The following is a 14,282-nucleotide window of genomic DNA, read 5'->3' as shown; positions in this document are numbered from 1 at the left end:
ATGCATAAACTAAAACCAGAGGAGAGGATGGTCTGATGTAGATGGAGGGGGGGGTAGGGGGGGGGGGGAATCCACCCCATCCCCCCCTGCAAATCGCACACTGCTTATACGCCAAAATCAATCTCTGAACATTTTGGACGGTCGCTGTATACTGTGTTACATGGATGTATGAGTATTTCGACTGGAGACGCTTGCTGTGAATCGGACAGAAACTCAGTATCGAAATCTATGCATTTGCTTCTTTTGTTCATGCCCTGTTGTCAACGGAAAAATCGATTGCATTAGTTAATTGTATTAACTGACACATCATGAATGGCTGTTTGGATGACTAGTTCGTTAGCACTGTGTATTGCAGTAAATGTGGAACACGTAAAATGACTAACAATTTCATGTAACTCACTTGCATTTATGCACATGTGCTACCCATTTAGAGATAGAAATGAACAATAATGCGAAATTCAATCTAGTTAATTGTTAAACTCAGTTTTTTGCATTCATCCTGGCAGCACAACCACGCAACTAACAATTCGTGCACACGTTTCCCAAAAGAGTTGTTTCAGCTGGAAATTTCACACTATTTGGAATTTGTTCGGGGCTGTAGGAAAGTGACGCCTGGCATTTATTCAAAATCAGAGTAACTGAAACTAGAGCTTATGGTGAGGCAAAGGCCCCGACTCATTTCTAAAGATGTGAAATACTGATGTAGCAGCCATCCATACACTAATCCGGAAGGATTACGAGGACGAAGCAAGGAATGAACAAATGATTCATATGTAGGTGTGAATGTTCATTTCAGAGCTGAAAACGGTAGCTATAAAGATGTGGTAATTAACGGAGAATATACATTTGACGATGATTACACTTTAGCACTCATGAAGATGAGGTAGTGAGAAAAACTTATCTGGCAGTCACCACAGCTGGTAGCAAAACCTTGCACCGTAAAAATCTCAGACATTTTTCTCAACGCAAGTTAAGTGTCTCAAAATGGAAAAGAAGTATTTAAAGCTACGTATTTGCAGTAATCAGCATTCCTATTAAAAAGAACTCACGATAATGCCCAGGGACCTACCAATGGCAATTTAATCCTCTGACTGTGGCGTCAATGGATGACAATGCTCGAGGGAGTTGTGGTCAGCACAATACTGCCCGCGGTTAATTTCGGCTCTCAAAACTGAGATCGGTAATTCTCCTTCAAACTGTTCCTCAGATGTTCTTAACGCGACTAAAGAGACTCGTTCCACGCGCTGAAACCATGGAAAAACCTTAGGTGATTATTGGGAATTAAACCCGAAACCTACTTGCCAACGCCCAGCACCGTCATACATTAGGTCATGGAAACGGCCTTGCAGCAGTGCTATTATTAATTTGTGGTAAATGAAATTAGAACACATTTCTTGAATAACGTTGTTCGTTAGTTTGACAACGTTTGCGTTAAACTGAATATATTAAGTTTATTTAAACAAAGTTTTGTACCCGCCATGGTAGCCGAGAGCGCTAGTGCTCTGCTTCTTGGACTCGGGTAGGCGCGCCGGCCCCGGATCGAATCCGCCCAGCGGTTTAACGACGAGGGCCGGTGTGCTAGCCAGCCTGGATGTGGTTTTTAGGAGGTTTTCCACATCCCACTAAGAGAATACCGGGATGGTCCCCACGTTCCGCCTCAGTTACACGATTCGCAGGCACTTGAACACATTCTTGTTATTTCATGGCTAACACTAGACACAGACAGCTGGGGTGGGGTTTGGGGTGGCGACAGGAAGAGCATACCGCCACCCTCTGCAACTAACACCGCCATATCCGTAGTAACAAGGCCGATCCCACGTTGATACGGGACAAAGGCCCACAGAAAATTATGAATGATTTAAACAAAGTTTTATAGCCTAGGAGGGTTCGTCAAGAAGAAACATTTGCCATGAATAATAAAAGTAAATTTTCTGTCAGTGGATTACTTTCGTTCATTAGATAGGTACTCAAATAATTCTTGGTAGGTCTTTCTTACCTCTCCATGCACGTCTACAGGGATATTTACAGTTTCCACTTGAACACAAGAAACCTCACCACTAAGGAATTACTCGAATGAGACGAAAATCGGTGGATATGGTACACATGTACAGACAACCAAGTTGTTACAACTGCAGAAAAATTGGATGATTTACTCAGGAAATAGAAAATGATTAAGTCAGTAGCGCACTGGTCCAGCTCTGTTCCTTTTGCAGGCAGTTATTCGGCTTGGCTTTGACTGATAGAGTTGTCAGGTGTCTCTCTGAGGAATATTGTACCACATTCTGTCCAGCTGTTAAGTTAAATAGCAAAATCCCGAGGTGGCTGGAGGATCCTACGCATAATGCCCAAACGCTCTCAATCGGGGAGACATCCGGAGACCTTGCTGGCCAAGATAGTGCTTGGCAAGCCGTGAACGGGCGGGCATTATCTTACCGAAATGTAAGCCGAGGATTGCTCGCTATGTAAGGCAACAAAATGGGGCGTAGAATATCGCCGACGTACCGCTGTATTGAAAGGGTGTGAACGATGACAACAAAGGGGATCCTACTATTAAAAGAAATGACACCCCACACCATAACTCCTGGTTATCGGGTCGTATGGCGGGCGACAGTCTCGATGACATCCCACCGCATTTCGGGGCGTCTCCAGACACACCTTGGGCGTGGAGTCTCATTGGCTGGAGCAGAACTGTCTTCAGTGCTGAGTCCCGCTTCGAAATGAGCCGCGATGTTCAGCGAAGATGTGTCTCGAGACGCCTCCGACAGCGATGGGCTACCAACCTGACTGTCGCTCACCATACGCCCCGACAACCAGGAGTAACGGTCTGGGTTGCAGTTTCATTTCATTCCACAACACGACCTCTTTGGTTGTCATCCGCGGGACCCATACAGCACAGTGGTACGTCGATGATATCCTATGCCCCGTTTTGCTGTCCTTCATGGCAAGCCATCCTTACATTTCTGCAAGCTAATGCCCGCCCCCACGTGGCAAGAGTTTCTACTGCTTTTCTTCGTGCTTTCCAAACCCTATCTTGGCCAACAAGGTCGCCGAATGGAGAAAGTTTGGAGCATCATGGGCAGGGTCCTCTAGCCGATTTGAGATCTTGACGGTCTAATGCGCCAATTGGACAGAATTTGGCACGATCTCTCTCAGGAGGATATCCAACAATTCTATCAATCAGTGCCAAGCAGAATAACTACTTGTATAAGGACCAATTTGTGAAGATCTTTCTCTTGAATTAATCATCCAGTTTTTGTGAAATTGTACATGACATTTTCCTATTTCCGTCCCATTAGGGTAATTCTTTCGCTGTGCGTCCTTTTTTTTGTCTTAACGTGTAATAACGTACAATGTCGATAGAAAATTTCATAACGTCGAAATGAGCTCTTTCACTTTTGCAAACCATAGTTTAGTTTACGGCATCTAACTTTGTCATTTGGTGGCCCAGCAACGAGAAGAAATTTGCTCTTACCCCGAAGACTAATTATCTCCAATAAATGCGGTGTCTTAAATTTCCAGTACGTGACTGTTGTCTTATTAGGTCTGGTATCAGGAAAATTGCAGTTCTCCGGTAACACATTACACACCCGTATCTTGTGTTGAAAAATCCCTCGCGCAATGTTAGAGACATTTGTGGAAGTATGTGTCGTAAGTCGCTTGGAACCTAGAATACGAGTTCGACAGTTGTAGCCGCGATGTAAATTACGCTTTGTAACCAGATGATCCTTTAGCAGTTTCCTTTGTGTGCATGATCTCTTTATTTACACGTAAGAAATACTGAGCATCTGGGAAATATGAAAATGAGTTATAACTTGATTTATAGAATTTTGAACAATTAATGTCTGGTAGAGAAAGATACTGTCCATTAACACGTTTCTCTGTCTGTTACAGCGATACTGCAGAGGACGTCGGTCAATAAGGGTCAACTGAAGATCCAAGGAGTGGCAACGTGCCTGTACTTGTGTATGGACAGTTGCGGGCTGTTATACGGCTCGGTAAGGCGCCGAAACTTCTCACACAGTCGCTGTAACGTCACTTTCTCTAATTTGTAACGGAAGTTAGTGATTATTACGATGAAATAAAATTAAAATCGCCAAAACTTCCCAAGTGGTCACCAACGGCTGCAAAACACTTTGCAGAGGTAGGAACACACACGAGTGCACATGAATAGTGGTCACAAAGAACTGATGACAAATGTGTGCAACGGTTGAAGTGTGTCCATAGAATTTTTTGCGCGGTCTTATCTCTGTTTCAGACTAACTTACCACGTAAAAACATTAAGTTGAAAAAAACAATAATAATAATAATAATTAATATAATTATAATAATAAGTTACATACCAAGAAGGAGTAGTTAGCATCACCTGAATCTTTTTGAAGAGCATATTACCGCGGAGTGATTGGGTAACATCGTGGTAAACGAACGGTTATTTGTGGAACACTTGCACACCTTAAGTGCAGTGGTAGTATCATTCTGAGGTATTACATCGTCGGATACAGGATACACGATCCAGTCACATTAATGTGACCACCTGTCAAAAGCCTGAATAACCATCTTTTGCAGAGTGGAAGTGCAGGGAGAGGGTCAGTGACGTTCTGGAAGGTACCGACAGCGGTCTGGAGCGACGCCGACTCCAGTGCCGTGAACAGCTCTGCTGGATTGCTCCATTGAGGATTCATGGAGTTAACAATCCGAACGTGATAGTCCCACGGATTCTCGATTGGGTTCAAACCGGCGGATGTCATCTGCGGCCAGTGACACACCATAGTTGCTCGGCGCCGGTTTTAGATAGCGCCATTTTGTCAAATACGAATTAATTTAACTACCGCGGTAAGCGAAACGTTTAAAAACTGAGGTGTTTAGAAAATGCTTCCACCTTTAACCCGAAAGCGAAAGCCAATGAACATTCCCTTTTGGACGTCAGATAAATCACTCCGTTTCCGCATTACGATAACGACTGCACAGTTTTCCACGTATGTAGAGTGAAGACGCAGAAGAACAGTCAATTGAAGTTTTGAGACGATGATCCAAAGAAAATTGTCACGATCAGCCTCACGCTAACAATTCCGCAGACATGTTCCTTCGTTGCTCTTTATGCTCTTCTGTTAGGCTGTGAGGAACCCAGCTGATACACACTTTTGAGTACCGCAACTGGTGCACGAGCGTGTCAATACAACCAACAGAGACTCCCAGCTGAGCAGTGAGGTGTTCTACTGTGATCCTTCGATCACCTCCAATGAGAGTGTCCGCACGTTCCAACATTGCAGGAATCACAGCTGCGTCCTGCCAGCTGGCACATGGGAGATCGGACTGGTTTGCGCGACCTTATTGCGATGATGATAGACGCCTCGCCCAGCGACTCACCTGCTTTTGTTCACTGCCACGTCTCCGTAGACTTTCTACAAGCTCCTATGAATATCTGCGATGCTCTGGTTTTCCACAAAAAAAAAGAAAAAAGAAATAAGAAACTCAGTGACAGCTGTCTACTTGGAACGCACATCTGATACAGACAAAATTTCGAGGGCTACGTATAGCGCCTCCACCTATCGGAACTTCTTGAAACTATAGGGGCTGAAGCGGGAATATTCCACGATGACCCCCTACAAATTCCGTATTTTTGAACCTAAATGGGCCGAGAAAGAAAAGTGTTGCATTACTTATTGAATGACGCTTGTATTTTATCCGGTGAGCTTATTTGCTGCTCTAGTGATGTACACTAAGAGGTTTCTCTAGGTAACGTACCAGTTGCCGTAATACATGTTGCGTCACTGAAATATCAGACAATGTGATAGTTCACGGGGCTGTAAAAAGGCGCTCTATGTGTAACAGTGCATTGCGTAGCTATATGTGGTGGTAGGATGTCCAAGCAGCACTTCTACCGCCACTATCACACGTGACCTCGCGTCGTAGGTGACGGGCACACATCTAGTTGTCCTAGAGTGTTGCACAGCAACGAATGTGTGATTGAGGTGATCATTAAATCTGCACAGACGCATAGGGCAGGCATCTGTGGCCAAACGAAACCTGGATTTGCCGCCAGGGTCAGCCTGGTCCGTCGCAGTTCAGCATAGCTTTTCGCGACTTCTCTGGAAGCGGAGGCAATGTGATTTGGGTGTGAATGCCTGGATATCGGGAAACAATGCTCTTCTGCCAAGAGACAGTGGGCTCTCTCAGGGCGCGCTGACAATTATGGTCGGAATAGCACCTGCCCGTGACGGGTACCAGTCGATAAGACTTCCCGGACTGGCACTGTGCAAAAATGTATCCACTCAAATTTATTTTGCTGGTTAGATGCTCCTCTGTTGCAACGTACAGGTATGTCACGTTGTTCAACGAAGTGAGAAGAGCTCTGCTATAAACCAGTCGCCAGTCTTTCTTATTGGTGACATGTTCACTGCTCTGAAGACATTTTGGGATGTAGCTGCCTGCCGATACTGGTAGCAAATCAGACTCTCCTTCTTGGTGCGTAATTTTCGTTGTCGCAATTATAACACTGACTGGTTCAAGTGCAAGCATATTCGGCTCGAGAAGTAGCGTCAGTAATTCAGTGTTAAGGAGAGGACCCATAATTTTCATACGTTACAAATTTAAGATGTGAGAACGTGTGCATTTTTTTTACTAGAAAAGTAGCGGTCGCTGCAAATCATGAGTTCCATAATGTAAGTATATAAAATAAGAATTATCGCTATTTTAAGAAAGCATTGTACCTTTCTGAATACAGACGCATGTTCCTATGTCGCAGCTTTCTTAAATCAACTGCGCTTTTATGGTACACGTGCAGTTACAGAGGGGTTTCTTGTTTGAAACTCTAAAGGAATACATTGTTCTTTACAGAGAAATAACCAATATACACTCCTGGAAATTGAAATAAGAACACCGTGAATTCATTGTCCCAGGAAGGGGAAACTTTATTGACACATTCCTGGGGTCAGATACATCACATGATCACACTGACAGAACCACAGGCACATAGACACAGGCAACAGAGCAGGCACAATGTCGGCACTAGTACAGTGTATATCCACCTTTCGCAGCAATGCAGGCTGCTATTCTCCCATGGAGACGATGGTAGAGATGCTGGATGTAGTCCTGTGGAACGGCTTGCCATGCCATTTCCACCTGGCGCCTCAGTTGGACCAGCGTTCGTGCTGGACGTGCAGACCGCGTGAGACGACGCTTCATCCAGTCCCAAACATTCTCAGTGGGGGACAGATCCGGAGATCTTGCTGGCCAGGGTAGTTGACTTACACCTTCTAGAGCACGTTGGGTGGCACGGGATACATGCGGACGTGCATAGTCCTGTTGGAACAGCAAGTTCCCTTGCCGGTCTAGGAATGGTAGAACGATGGGTTCGATGACGGTTTGGATGTACCGTGCACTATTCAGTGTCCCCTCGACGATCACCAGTGGTGTACAGCCAGTGTAGGAGATCGCTCCCCACACCATGATGCCGGGTGTTGGCCCTGTGTGCCTCGGTCGTATGCAGTCCTGATTGTGGCGCTCACCTGCACGGCGCCAAACACGCATACGACCATCATTGGCACCAAGGCAGAAGCGACTCTCATCGCTGAAGACGACACGTCTCCATTCGTCCCTCCATTCACGCCTGTCGCGCCACCACTGGAGGCGGGCTGCACGATGTTGGGGCGTGAGCGGAAGACGGCCTAACGGTGTGCGGGACTGTAGCCCAGCTTCATGGAGACGGTTGCAAATGGTCCTCGCCGATACCCCAGGAGCAACAGTGTCCCTAATTTGCTGGGAAGTGGCGGTGCGGTCCCCTACGGCACTGCGTAGGATCCTACGGTCTTGGCGTGCATCCGTGCGTCGCTGCGGTCCGGTCCCAGGTCGACGGGCACGTGCACCTTCCGCCGACCACTGGCGACAACATCGATGTACTGTGGAGACCTCACGCCCCACGTGTTGAGCAATTCGGCGGTACGTCCACCCGGCCTCCCGCATGCCCACTATACGCCCTCGCTCAAAGTCCGTTAACTGCACAAACGGTTCACGTCCACGCTGTCGCGGCATGCTACCAGTGTTAAAGACTGCGATGGAGCTCCGTATGCCACGGCAAACTGGCTGACACTGACGGCGGCGGTGCACAAATGCTGCGCAGCTAGCGCCATTCGACGGCCAACACCGCGGTTCCTAGTGTGTCCGCCGTGCCGTGCGTGTGATCATTGCTTGTACAGCCATCTCGCAGTGTCCGGAGCAAGTATGGTGGGTCTGACACACCGGTGTCAATGTGTTCTTTTTTCCATTTCCAGGAGTGTATTTTATACTACTCTAAATATTTTCATCGTTAATATTATATAACCGAACAGTATTGATAATCAATAATCAAGATATCCTGATTTGCACAGAACAGTTCCTAGTGTAAGTGAAACACTTTACTAATAAGTTATATCTTGAACTTCAGCCCAGGTACACTTTCCAATACATCTACTATGTCACGACTTATCTGATTTGAAGCTAACTTATTAAATAAACTTAAACACAATAATCAATAATGAAACCGACAGCGATGTGTACACACCTCAGAGTTAACATAATTTAAATTAACTATGTCAAATTACTATCAAATCTACTTTACTTAACAGTTTTTTACCGTTAGCTTCGATGGGTTAGACATTTCAATTTTGAAGAATGAACATTTCTCTGAAATTATTAGCTAATTTTTAAACTTATAAGACAAAATATCAAATAATGGATTGAAGAAGCACAGTTTTCCAGAAATCTAACCATTCCAGGGCAAAATCGTATAGGTTGAATGTTGTGGTTGAACGACCGCCGTATCGGTTAAGTAACCAATATATCATGTTTCACCTTTTTAAAATTATTAAATATCTACGTATTTAGAGAAGAGCGGTATCGCGAAGGAGTGAACATTATATGAGTCTGGAGAGATGTGGATGATACGCTTAGGTATTTAAATACATGTGTTGACGGAATAAACGTAGCAGGGGAAGACTTCATGAATGGTCAGTAGCCTGCAATTTTACGACGTGTAGTTTGCTTCACTTAATGCTCAGCTAGCATAACAACAAAAGAGAACTGGATATTTCTGATATACAGTCGACGAGTTTGGGATTTGACCTCTCTGTTATAGATAATTTCCATCTAAGACTGCATTGGCATGATAATGAATTTCTGTAGGATATTCATTGAGTAATGGTGCGGGTGCCGGAAACCATTCAAAATTTGCAGATTGTGTTGAGCGTGCAGTTTGACTTGTTGATGAGGCGAACATACTTTCTTACAGTTGACGCAATGTATTTACTGATTCTTATTTGTCCAACAAGTTCAATGGATTATTTAGCCCTCTGCGTTCTATATACGTTAGTAATATGGAGGAAAGTACGTGGAGTATGCTCATCAGCACATTGCTAGTTCACTCAAACAGAGGATCAAGTGGACAGCAAATAACTACGCTACTTCAAAGTGCACGGTAAACAATCAATTCCAGTCGATTTGGCTGTTTGACGCTCTCATCTGGCACACGTTATCCCACTCTCTCGTTCATACGCAGCTTACTAAAGCGTTATCACAGTGCAAACAGACGTGTTTTCTTATACGATAGTAAGGCACACTAAGCAAAGCATCGTATCATCTCATGCGCCATAACTTTTATCGATATACTAACGTTTTGCGGCGTAGCGTGTGATATTTGGCAACTGGGACGTAATTTGTAAGAAGTCTTTCGATGGAATTAGTAGTTCAGCTGCTGTGTGAGCGATTAAATAAATATCGTATCTCAAACTGTAGCTTATTTAGCGGTTCAAAAATTTTAATGATGTTAGCCGCATTTAGGTACTGAAATGTGTCAGTAATAACAAGCGAAAATTTGTGCCGGACCGGGAATCTAATCCAAAATTCTCACTTTACACATAAATATATATACAAATTATTTATAGCTTCCTTCTTTCCTTTTCGCCTACGACGAATAGTCTTAGTAATTTCTTTAAAAAACTTTGAGATATCTTTAATCTAATACTCATAGCTTAATTCATCACTCCCCTTTCTATCTTTCGGCGCAAATACTGTCTTTAATCGTTCCCTTTCGGTTCTTAGAAACTAAATTTCTGTAAACAGGAAACTTCCCTATACCTCCGAGGTTACGTTGAAACAATCATGCGCGGATATTCGAACAGGAAGATGATTTCAGTTCGTGAACAGAAATTTGCGGCTAAATCCCAACCGTCGCAATCATCCCTCATTGACTGAAAACATATTTACATCTACATCTAAAATATCCTCCGGAAGCCACCAGACCGTGGATGGCAGAGGGTACCTTGTACCGCTACTAGACATTTCCTTTCCCATTCCACTCTCAAGAGCGAGAGAAAATGATTGTCTACACTCCTGGAAATGGAAAAAAGAACACATTGACACCGGTGTGTCAGACCCACCATACTTGCTCCGGACACTGCGAGAGGGCTGTACAAGCAATGATCACACGCACGGCACAGCGGACACACCAGGAACCGCGGTGTTGGCCGTCGAATGGCGCTAGCTGCGCAGCATTTGTGCACCGCCGCCGTCAGTGTCAGCCAGTTTGCCGTGGCATACGGAGCTCCATCGCAGTCTTTCAAGACCGTAGGATCCTACGCAGTGCCGTAGGGGACCGCACCGCCACTTCCCAGCATATTAGGGACACTGTTGCTCCTGGGGTATCGGCGAGGGCCATTCGCAACCGTCTCCATGAAGCTGGGCTACGGTCCCGCACACCGTTAGGCCGTCTTCCGCTCACGCCCCAACATCGTGCAGCCCGCCTCCAGTGGTGTCGCGACAGGCGTGAATGGAGGGACGAATGGAGACGTGTCGTCTTCAGCGATGAGAGTCGCTTCTGCCTTGGTGCCAATGATGGTCGTATGCGTGTTTGGCGCCGTGCAGGTGAGCGCCACAATCAGGACTGCATACGACCGAGGCACACAGGGCCAACACCCGGCATCATGGTGTGGGGAGCGATCTCCTACACTGGCCGTACACCACTGGTAATCGTCGAGGGGACACTGAATAGTGCACGGTACATCCAAACCGTCATCGAACCCATCGTTCTACCATTCCTAGACCGGCAAGGGAACGTGCTGTTCCAACAGGACAATGCACGTCCACATGTATCCCGTGCCACCCAACGTGCTCTAGAAGGTGTAAGTCAACTACCCTGGCCAGCAAGATCTCCGGATCTGTCCCCCATTGAGCATGTTTGGGACTGGATGAAGCGTCGTCTCACGCGGTCTGCACGTCCAGCACGAACGCTGGTCCAACTGAGGCGCCAGGTGGAAATGGCATGGCAAGCCGTTCCACAGGACTACATCCAGCATCTCTACGATCGTCTCCATGGGAGAATAGCAGCCTGCATTGCTGCGAAAGGTGGATATACACTGTACTAGTGCCGACATTGTGCATGCTCTGTTGCTTGTGTCTATGTGCCTGTGGTTCCGACAGTGTGATCATGTGATGTATCTGACCCCAGGAATGTGTCAATAAAGTTTCCCCTTCCTGGGACAATGAATTCACGGTGTTCTTATTTCAATTTCCAGGAGTGTATATGCCTCCGTACGAACCTTAATTTCTCTCATTTTGTCTTCGCGGTCCTTTTGCGAAACGTGCGCTGGCAGCAGTAGAACACTTCTGCAGTCATGCCCAAATGCTGTTTCTCTAAATTTCCCGTCTGAGCTCATGAAGCACCCCCATAATACTCGCTTGTTCATCGAATTGCTTCAGCGCCTTTCTGCGAGCTGACCTGATGGGGCTCCAAAACAGTGGGATTGCACTGGTATTCTACACACGATCTCCTTTACGGGTGAACTAAACTTTCCTAAAGTTCTCCCAATAAACCGAAGTCTACCACTCACATTCCATACTACCGGCATTACGCGATTGTTCCATTTTCTACAGCTTTGCAACGTTATGCCTAGATATTTAATCGACATGACTGTGTAATGCAGCAGACCACTAATACTGTACACAAACATTATAGGATTGTTTTTCCTACTCATCTGCGTTAGTTTACATTTCCCTACATTTAGAGCAAACTGCCATTCATCATACAATATAGAAATTCTGTCCTCCAACAGCGTCGTCAGCAAACAGTCCCAGATTGGTGCTCCCCTATCCGTCAGATCATTTATGAATATAGAAAACAAGAGCGGTCCTATTACTGTCCCCTAGGGCGATCTTGACGATGATGATGATGTTTGATTTAGCGGGCGCTCAACTGCGCGGTCGTCAGCGCCCGTACAAATTCCCAATTTTTACTCAGTCCAAGCTAGTCACTGTAACGAATGATGATGATGATGATGATAATGATGAAATGATGAGTACAACGCAAACTCCCAGTACCCGGGAAGAGAAAATCCCCAACCCTGGCGGGAATCGAACCCGGTATCCAGACACGAGAGGCACACTCTTGTCAGTGAATACTCGCCTTCCAGGCCAACGTACTGGGTTCTATTTCTTAAGAAGCCTTCGAGCCACTCACATACCTGAGAACCTATCCCGTATGCTCGGACCTTCGTTTAACAGTCTGCAGCATAAACTAATGATAAAAGAAAACAAAATGTTTACACTTTAAATACTAAATGTTGATTCGAGATCCACACTCTGTCTTAATTGCTTTTCAACAGTGTTCAGTGCTCTCACTAGTCTAAGTAACAAAGCTCAGACGGTCAATTTTTCAACGTTGTAAATATAACACTCTTCACGGCTGTACCAATATTAATCTCAGTGACTCGCTTGGATTCGACTATCGGCCAAATTCACGTTTCAGTTTATCTCACTTTCTTTTACACAATGCCTACAGAAGTGTGAACACGATACTGTACTGCACAATGACTCGTCCTAGTCGTCGGAGCTTAGCAAAAAAATTTCAGATATGGCTTTATGGCCTCCTCCCTGTGTCGCGCCACTAAGCAATGGATCACATGTAATCAGAAGTTCCTCTAGGCACATAAGAGAGGGTTCCAGAACAGTAATGGCTAGGCCGAAGCCGGCAGTGCGGCTATCCGGCAGTGGCGGCGTGCCGCCGCAGGTGCGTGCGTGGCCCGCTGCTGGACGTGTCATTACCATACTGACAGACCGGCTGCTCAGCTCGTCGTTATGCAACCGGCTAAGCGCGGCTAAAATTACTGCAGACACCACGCTCCAAACCCACTGCTTCCCACCACTCGGTGGAAAACAATCACTTATCATTATTAGCCGACAGCATCCATCCTGCTTATAATGGCAGTGATTGAACCCGTTATAACGACAAAATTTGTGGCGTTGAGAAATGTGCCGTCTAAGCTTTGATGCTTATTTCTTAGTAGCTACTAATGAGAGGATTGAGCACTGTAGAAAAGTAAATATGACAGACTGGGGATTTTGAACCCTAATTTAGTGTTTGACGACTAGAAGTTTTGTTTTCTTTTATCTTTAATTTGTAGCTCGTGCGCATCTCTTCGCGAAGTCGTATTAGCTAACGCTGTAGGCTACAGCAGGAGTAGGACTCATTGATAGAGTGGGTGCAGATATCAGCCGTATTACTCAGTTCTGTATTATGTATAACCAAAAGTCCGTAAACTGTCTGCAATTTATTGAGGCGTATATGTACTTCCTGGTGAAAGATCCGCCTTCGGGATTGAACAGTTTTACGAAGCAAAACAATCCATCATGGAGGCTATGTAGCTGGATATGATAACACATTTGCCTTTCTCGTAGTTTTGGCAAGAAAAGCCTCAATGGCTCTCCTTTAGGTTTCATTTTTTAAACAAACGTCACAACAAAAGGCCAAACAAAAAAATTGTTGTATTGAATGCCGTGGGACTAATGAAAATGTTAGAAGTTAATATCGGGAAAGAAGAAATAAGATACGTAAACGAGAGCGTTATCTCGTTTGAAGGTAATAACCTTAAGATGTCGATATCATCATTACTCAGCCATTCAGAGATGTGTCTGAGAAGTTGCATCTTGAACCCGGACCAACCTATACGTAAAATATTATTTTTTGTGAGATAACATTTCATTGCTCTGTATTGTGCTTGACTCCGCTACTGCGAAGAAATTTTTGAATGATTTCATACCATCTGTAGCTGGAATTTTTGCCTTGCTTGTGTGGTGTTGTAGAATTTCAATTTTGGACCATTTTCAAGTATCCTAATATACGGTATCAAAAGCAATTCAGTGCATTAACCATAGATTACAAGATAAACACAACAACAAATCACATGATAGACTGTGCTAGGATTAACAAAAATTTACAGAACAAAAATTCAGCAAAGGTACATCATGCCTGAATAGCC

General features: G+C 45.1%; 1 protein-coding gene across 1 annotated transcript in view; it reads left to right on the top strand.

The window, feature by feature from the left end:
• The window catches only part of LOC126470868 (protein let-756-like), a 223,195-nt gene that overhangs the window by 57,945 nt on the left and 150,968 nt on the right, over positions 1-14,282 (top strand). Inside the window, exon 2 of the mRNA XM_050098883.1 lies at positions 3,892-3,995. Coding sequence (XP_049954840.1) covers positions 3,966-3,995 — 30 coding nt within the window. The 5' untranslated portion in view covers positions 3,892-3,965. The remainder of the gene's footprint in view (positions 1-3,891; positions 3,996-14,282) is intronic.

Source organism: Schistocerca serialis, chromosome 3 (assembly GCF_023864345.2).
Source record: "Schistocerca serialis cubense isolate TAMUIC-IGC-003099 chromosome 3, iqSchSeri2.2, whole genome shotgun sequence".
Lineage (NCBI taxonomy): Eukaryota > Metazoa > Arthropoda > Insecta > Orthoptera > Acrididae > Schistocerca > Schistocerca serialis.
This window is presented reverse-complemented; position numbering and strand designations above follow the sequence as displayed.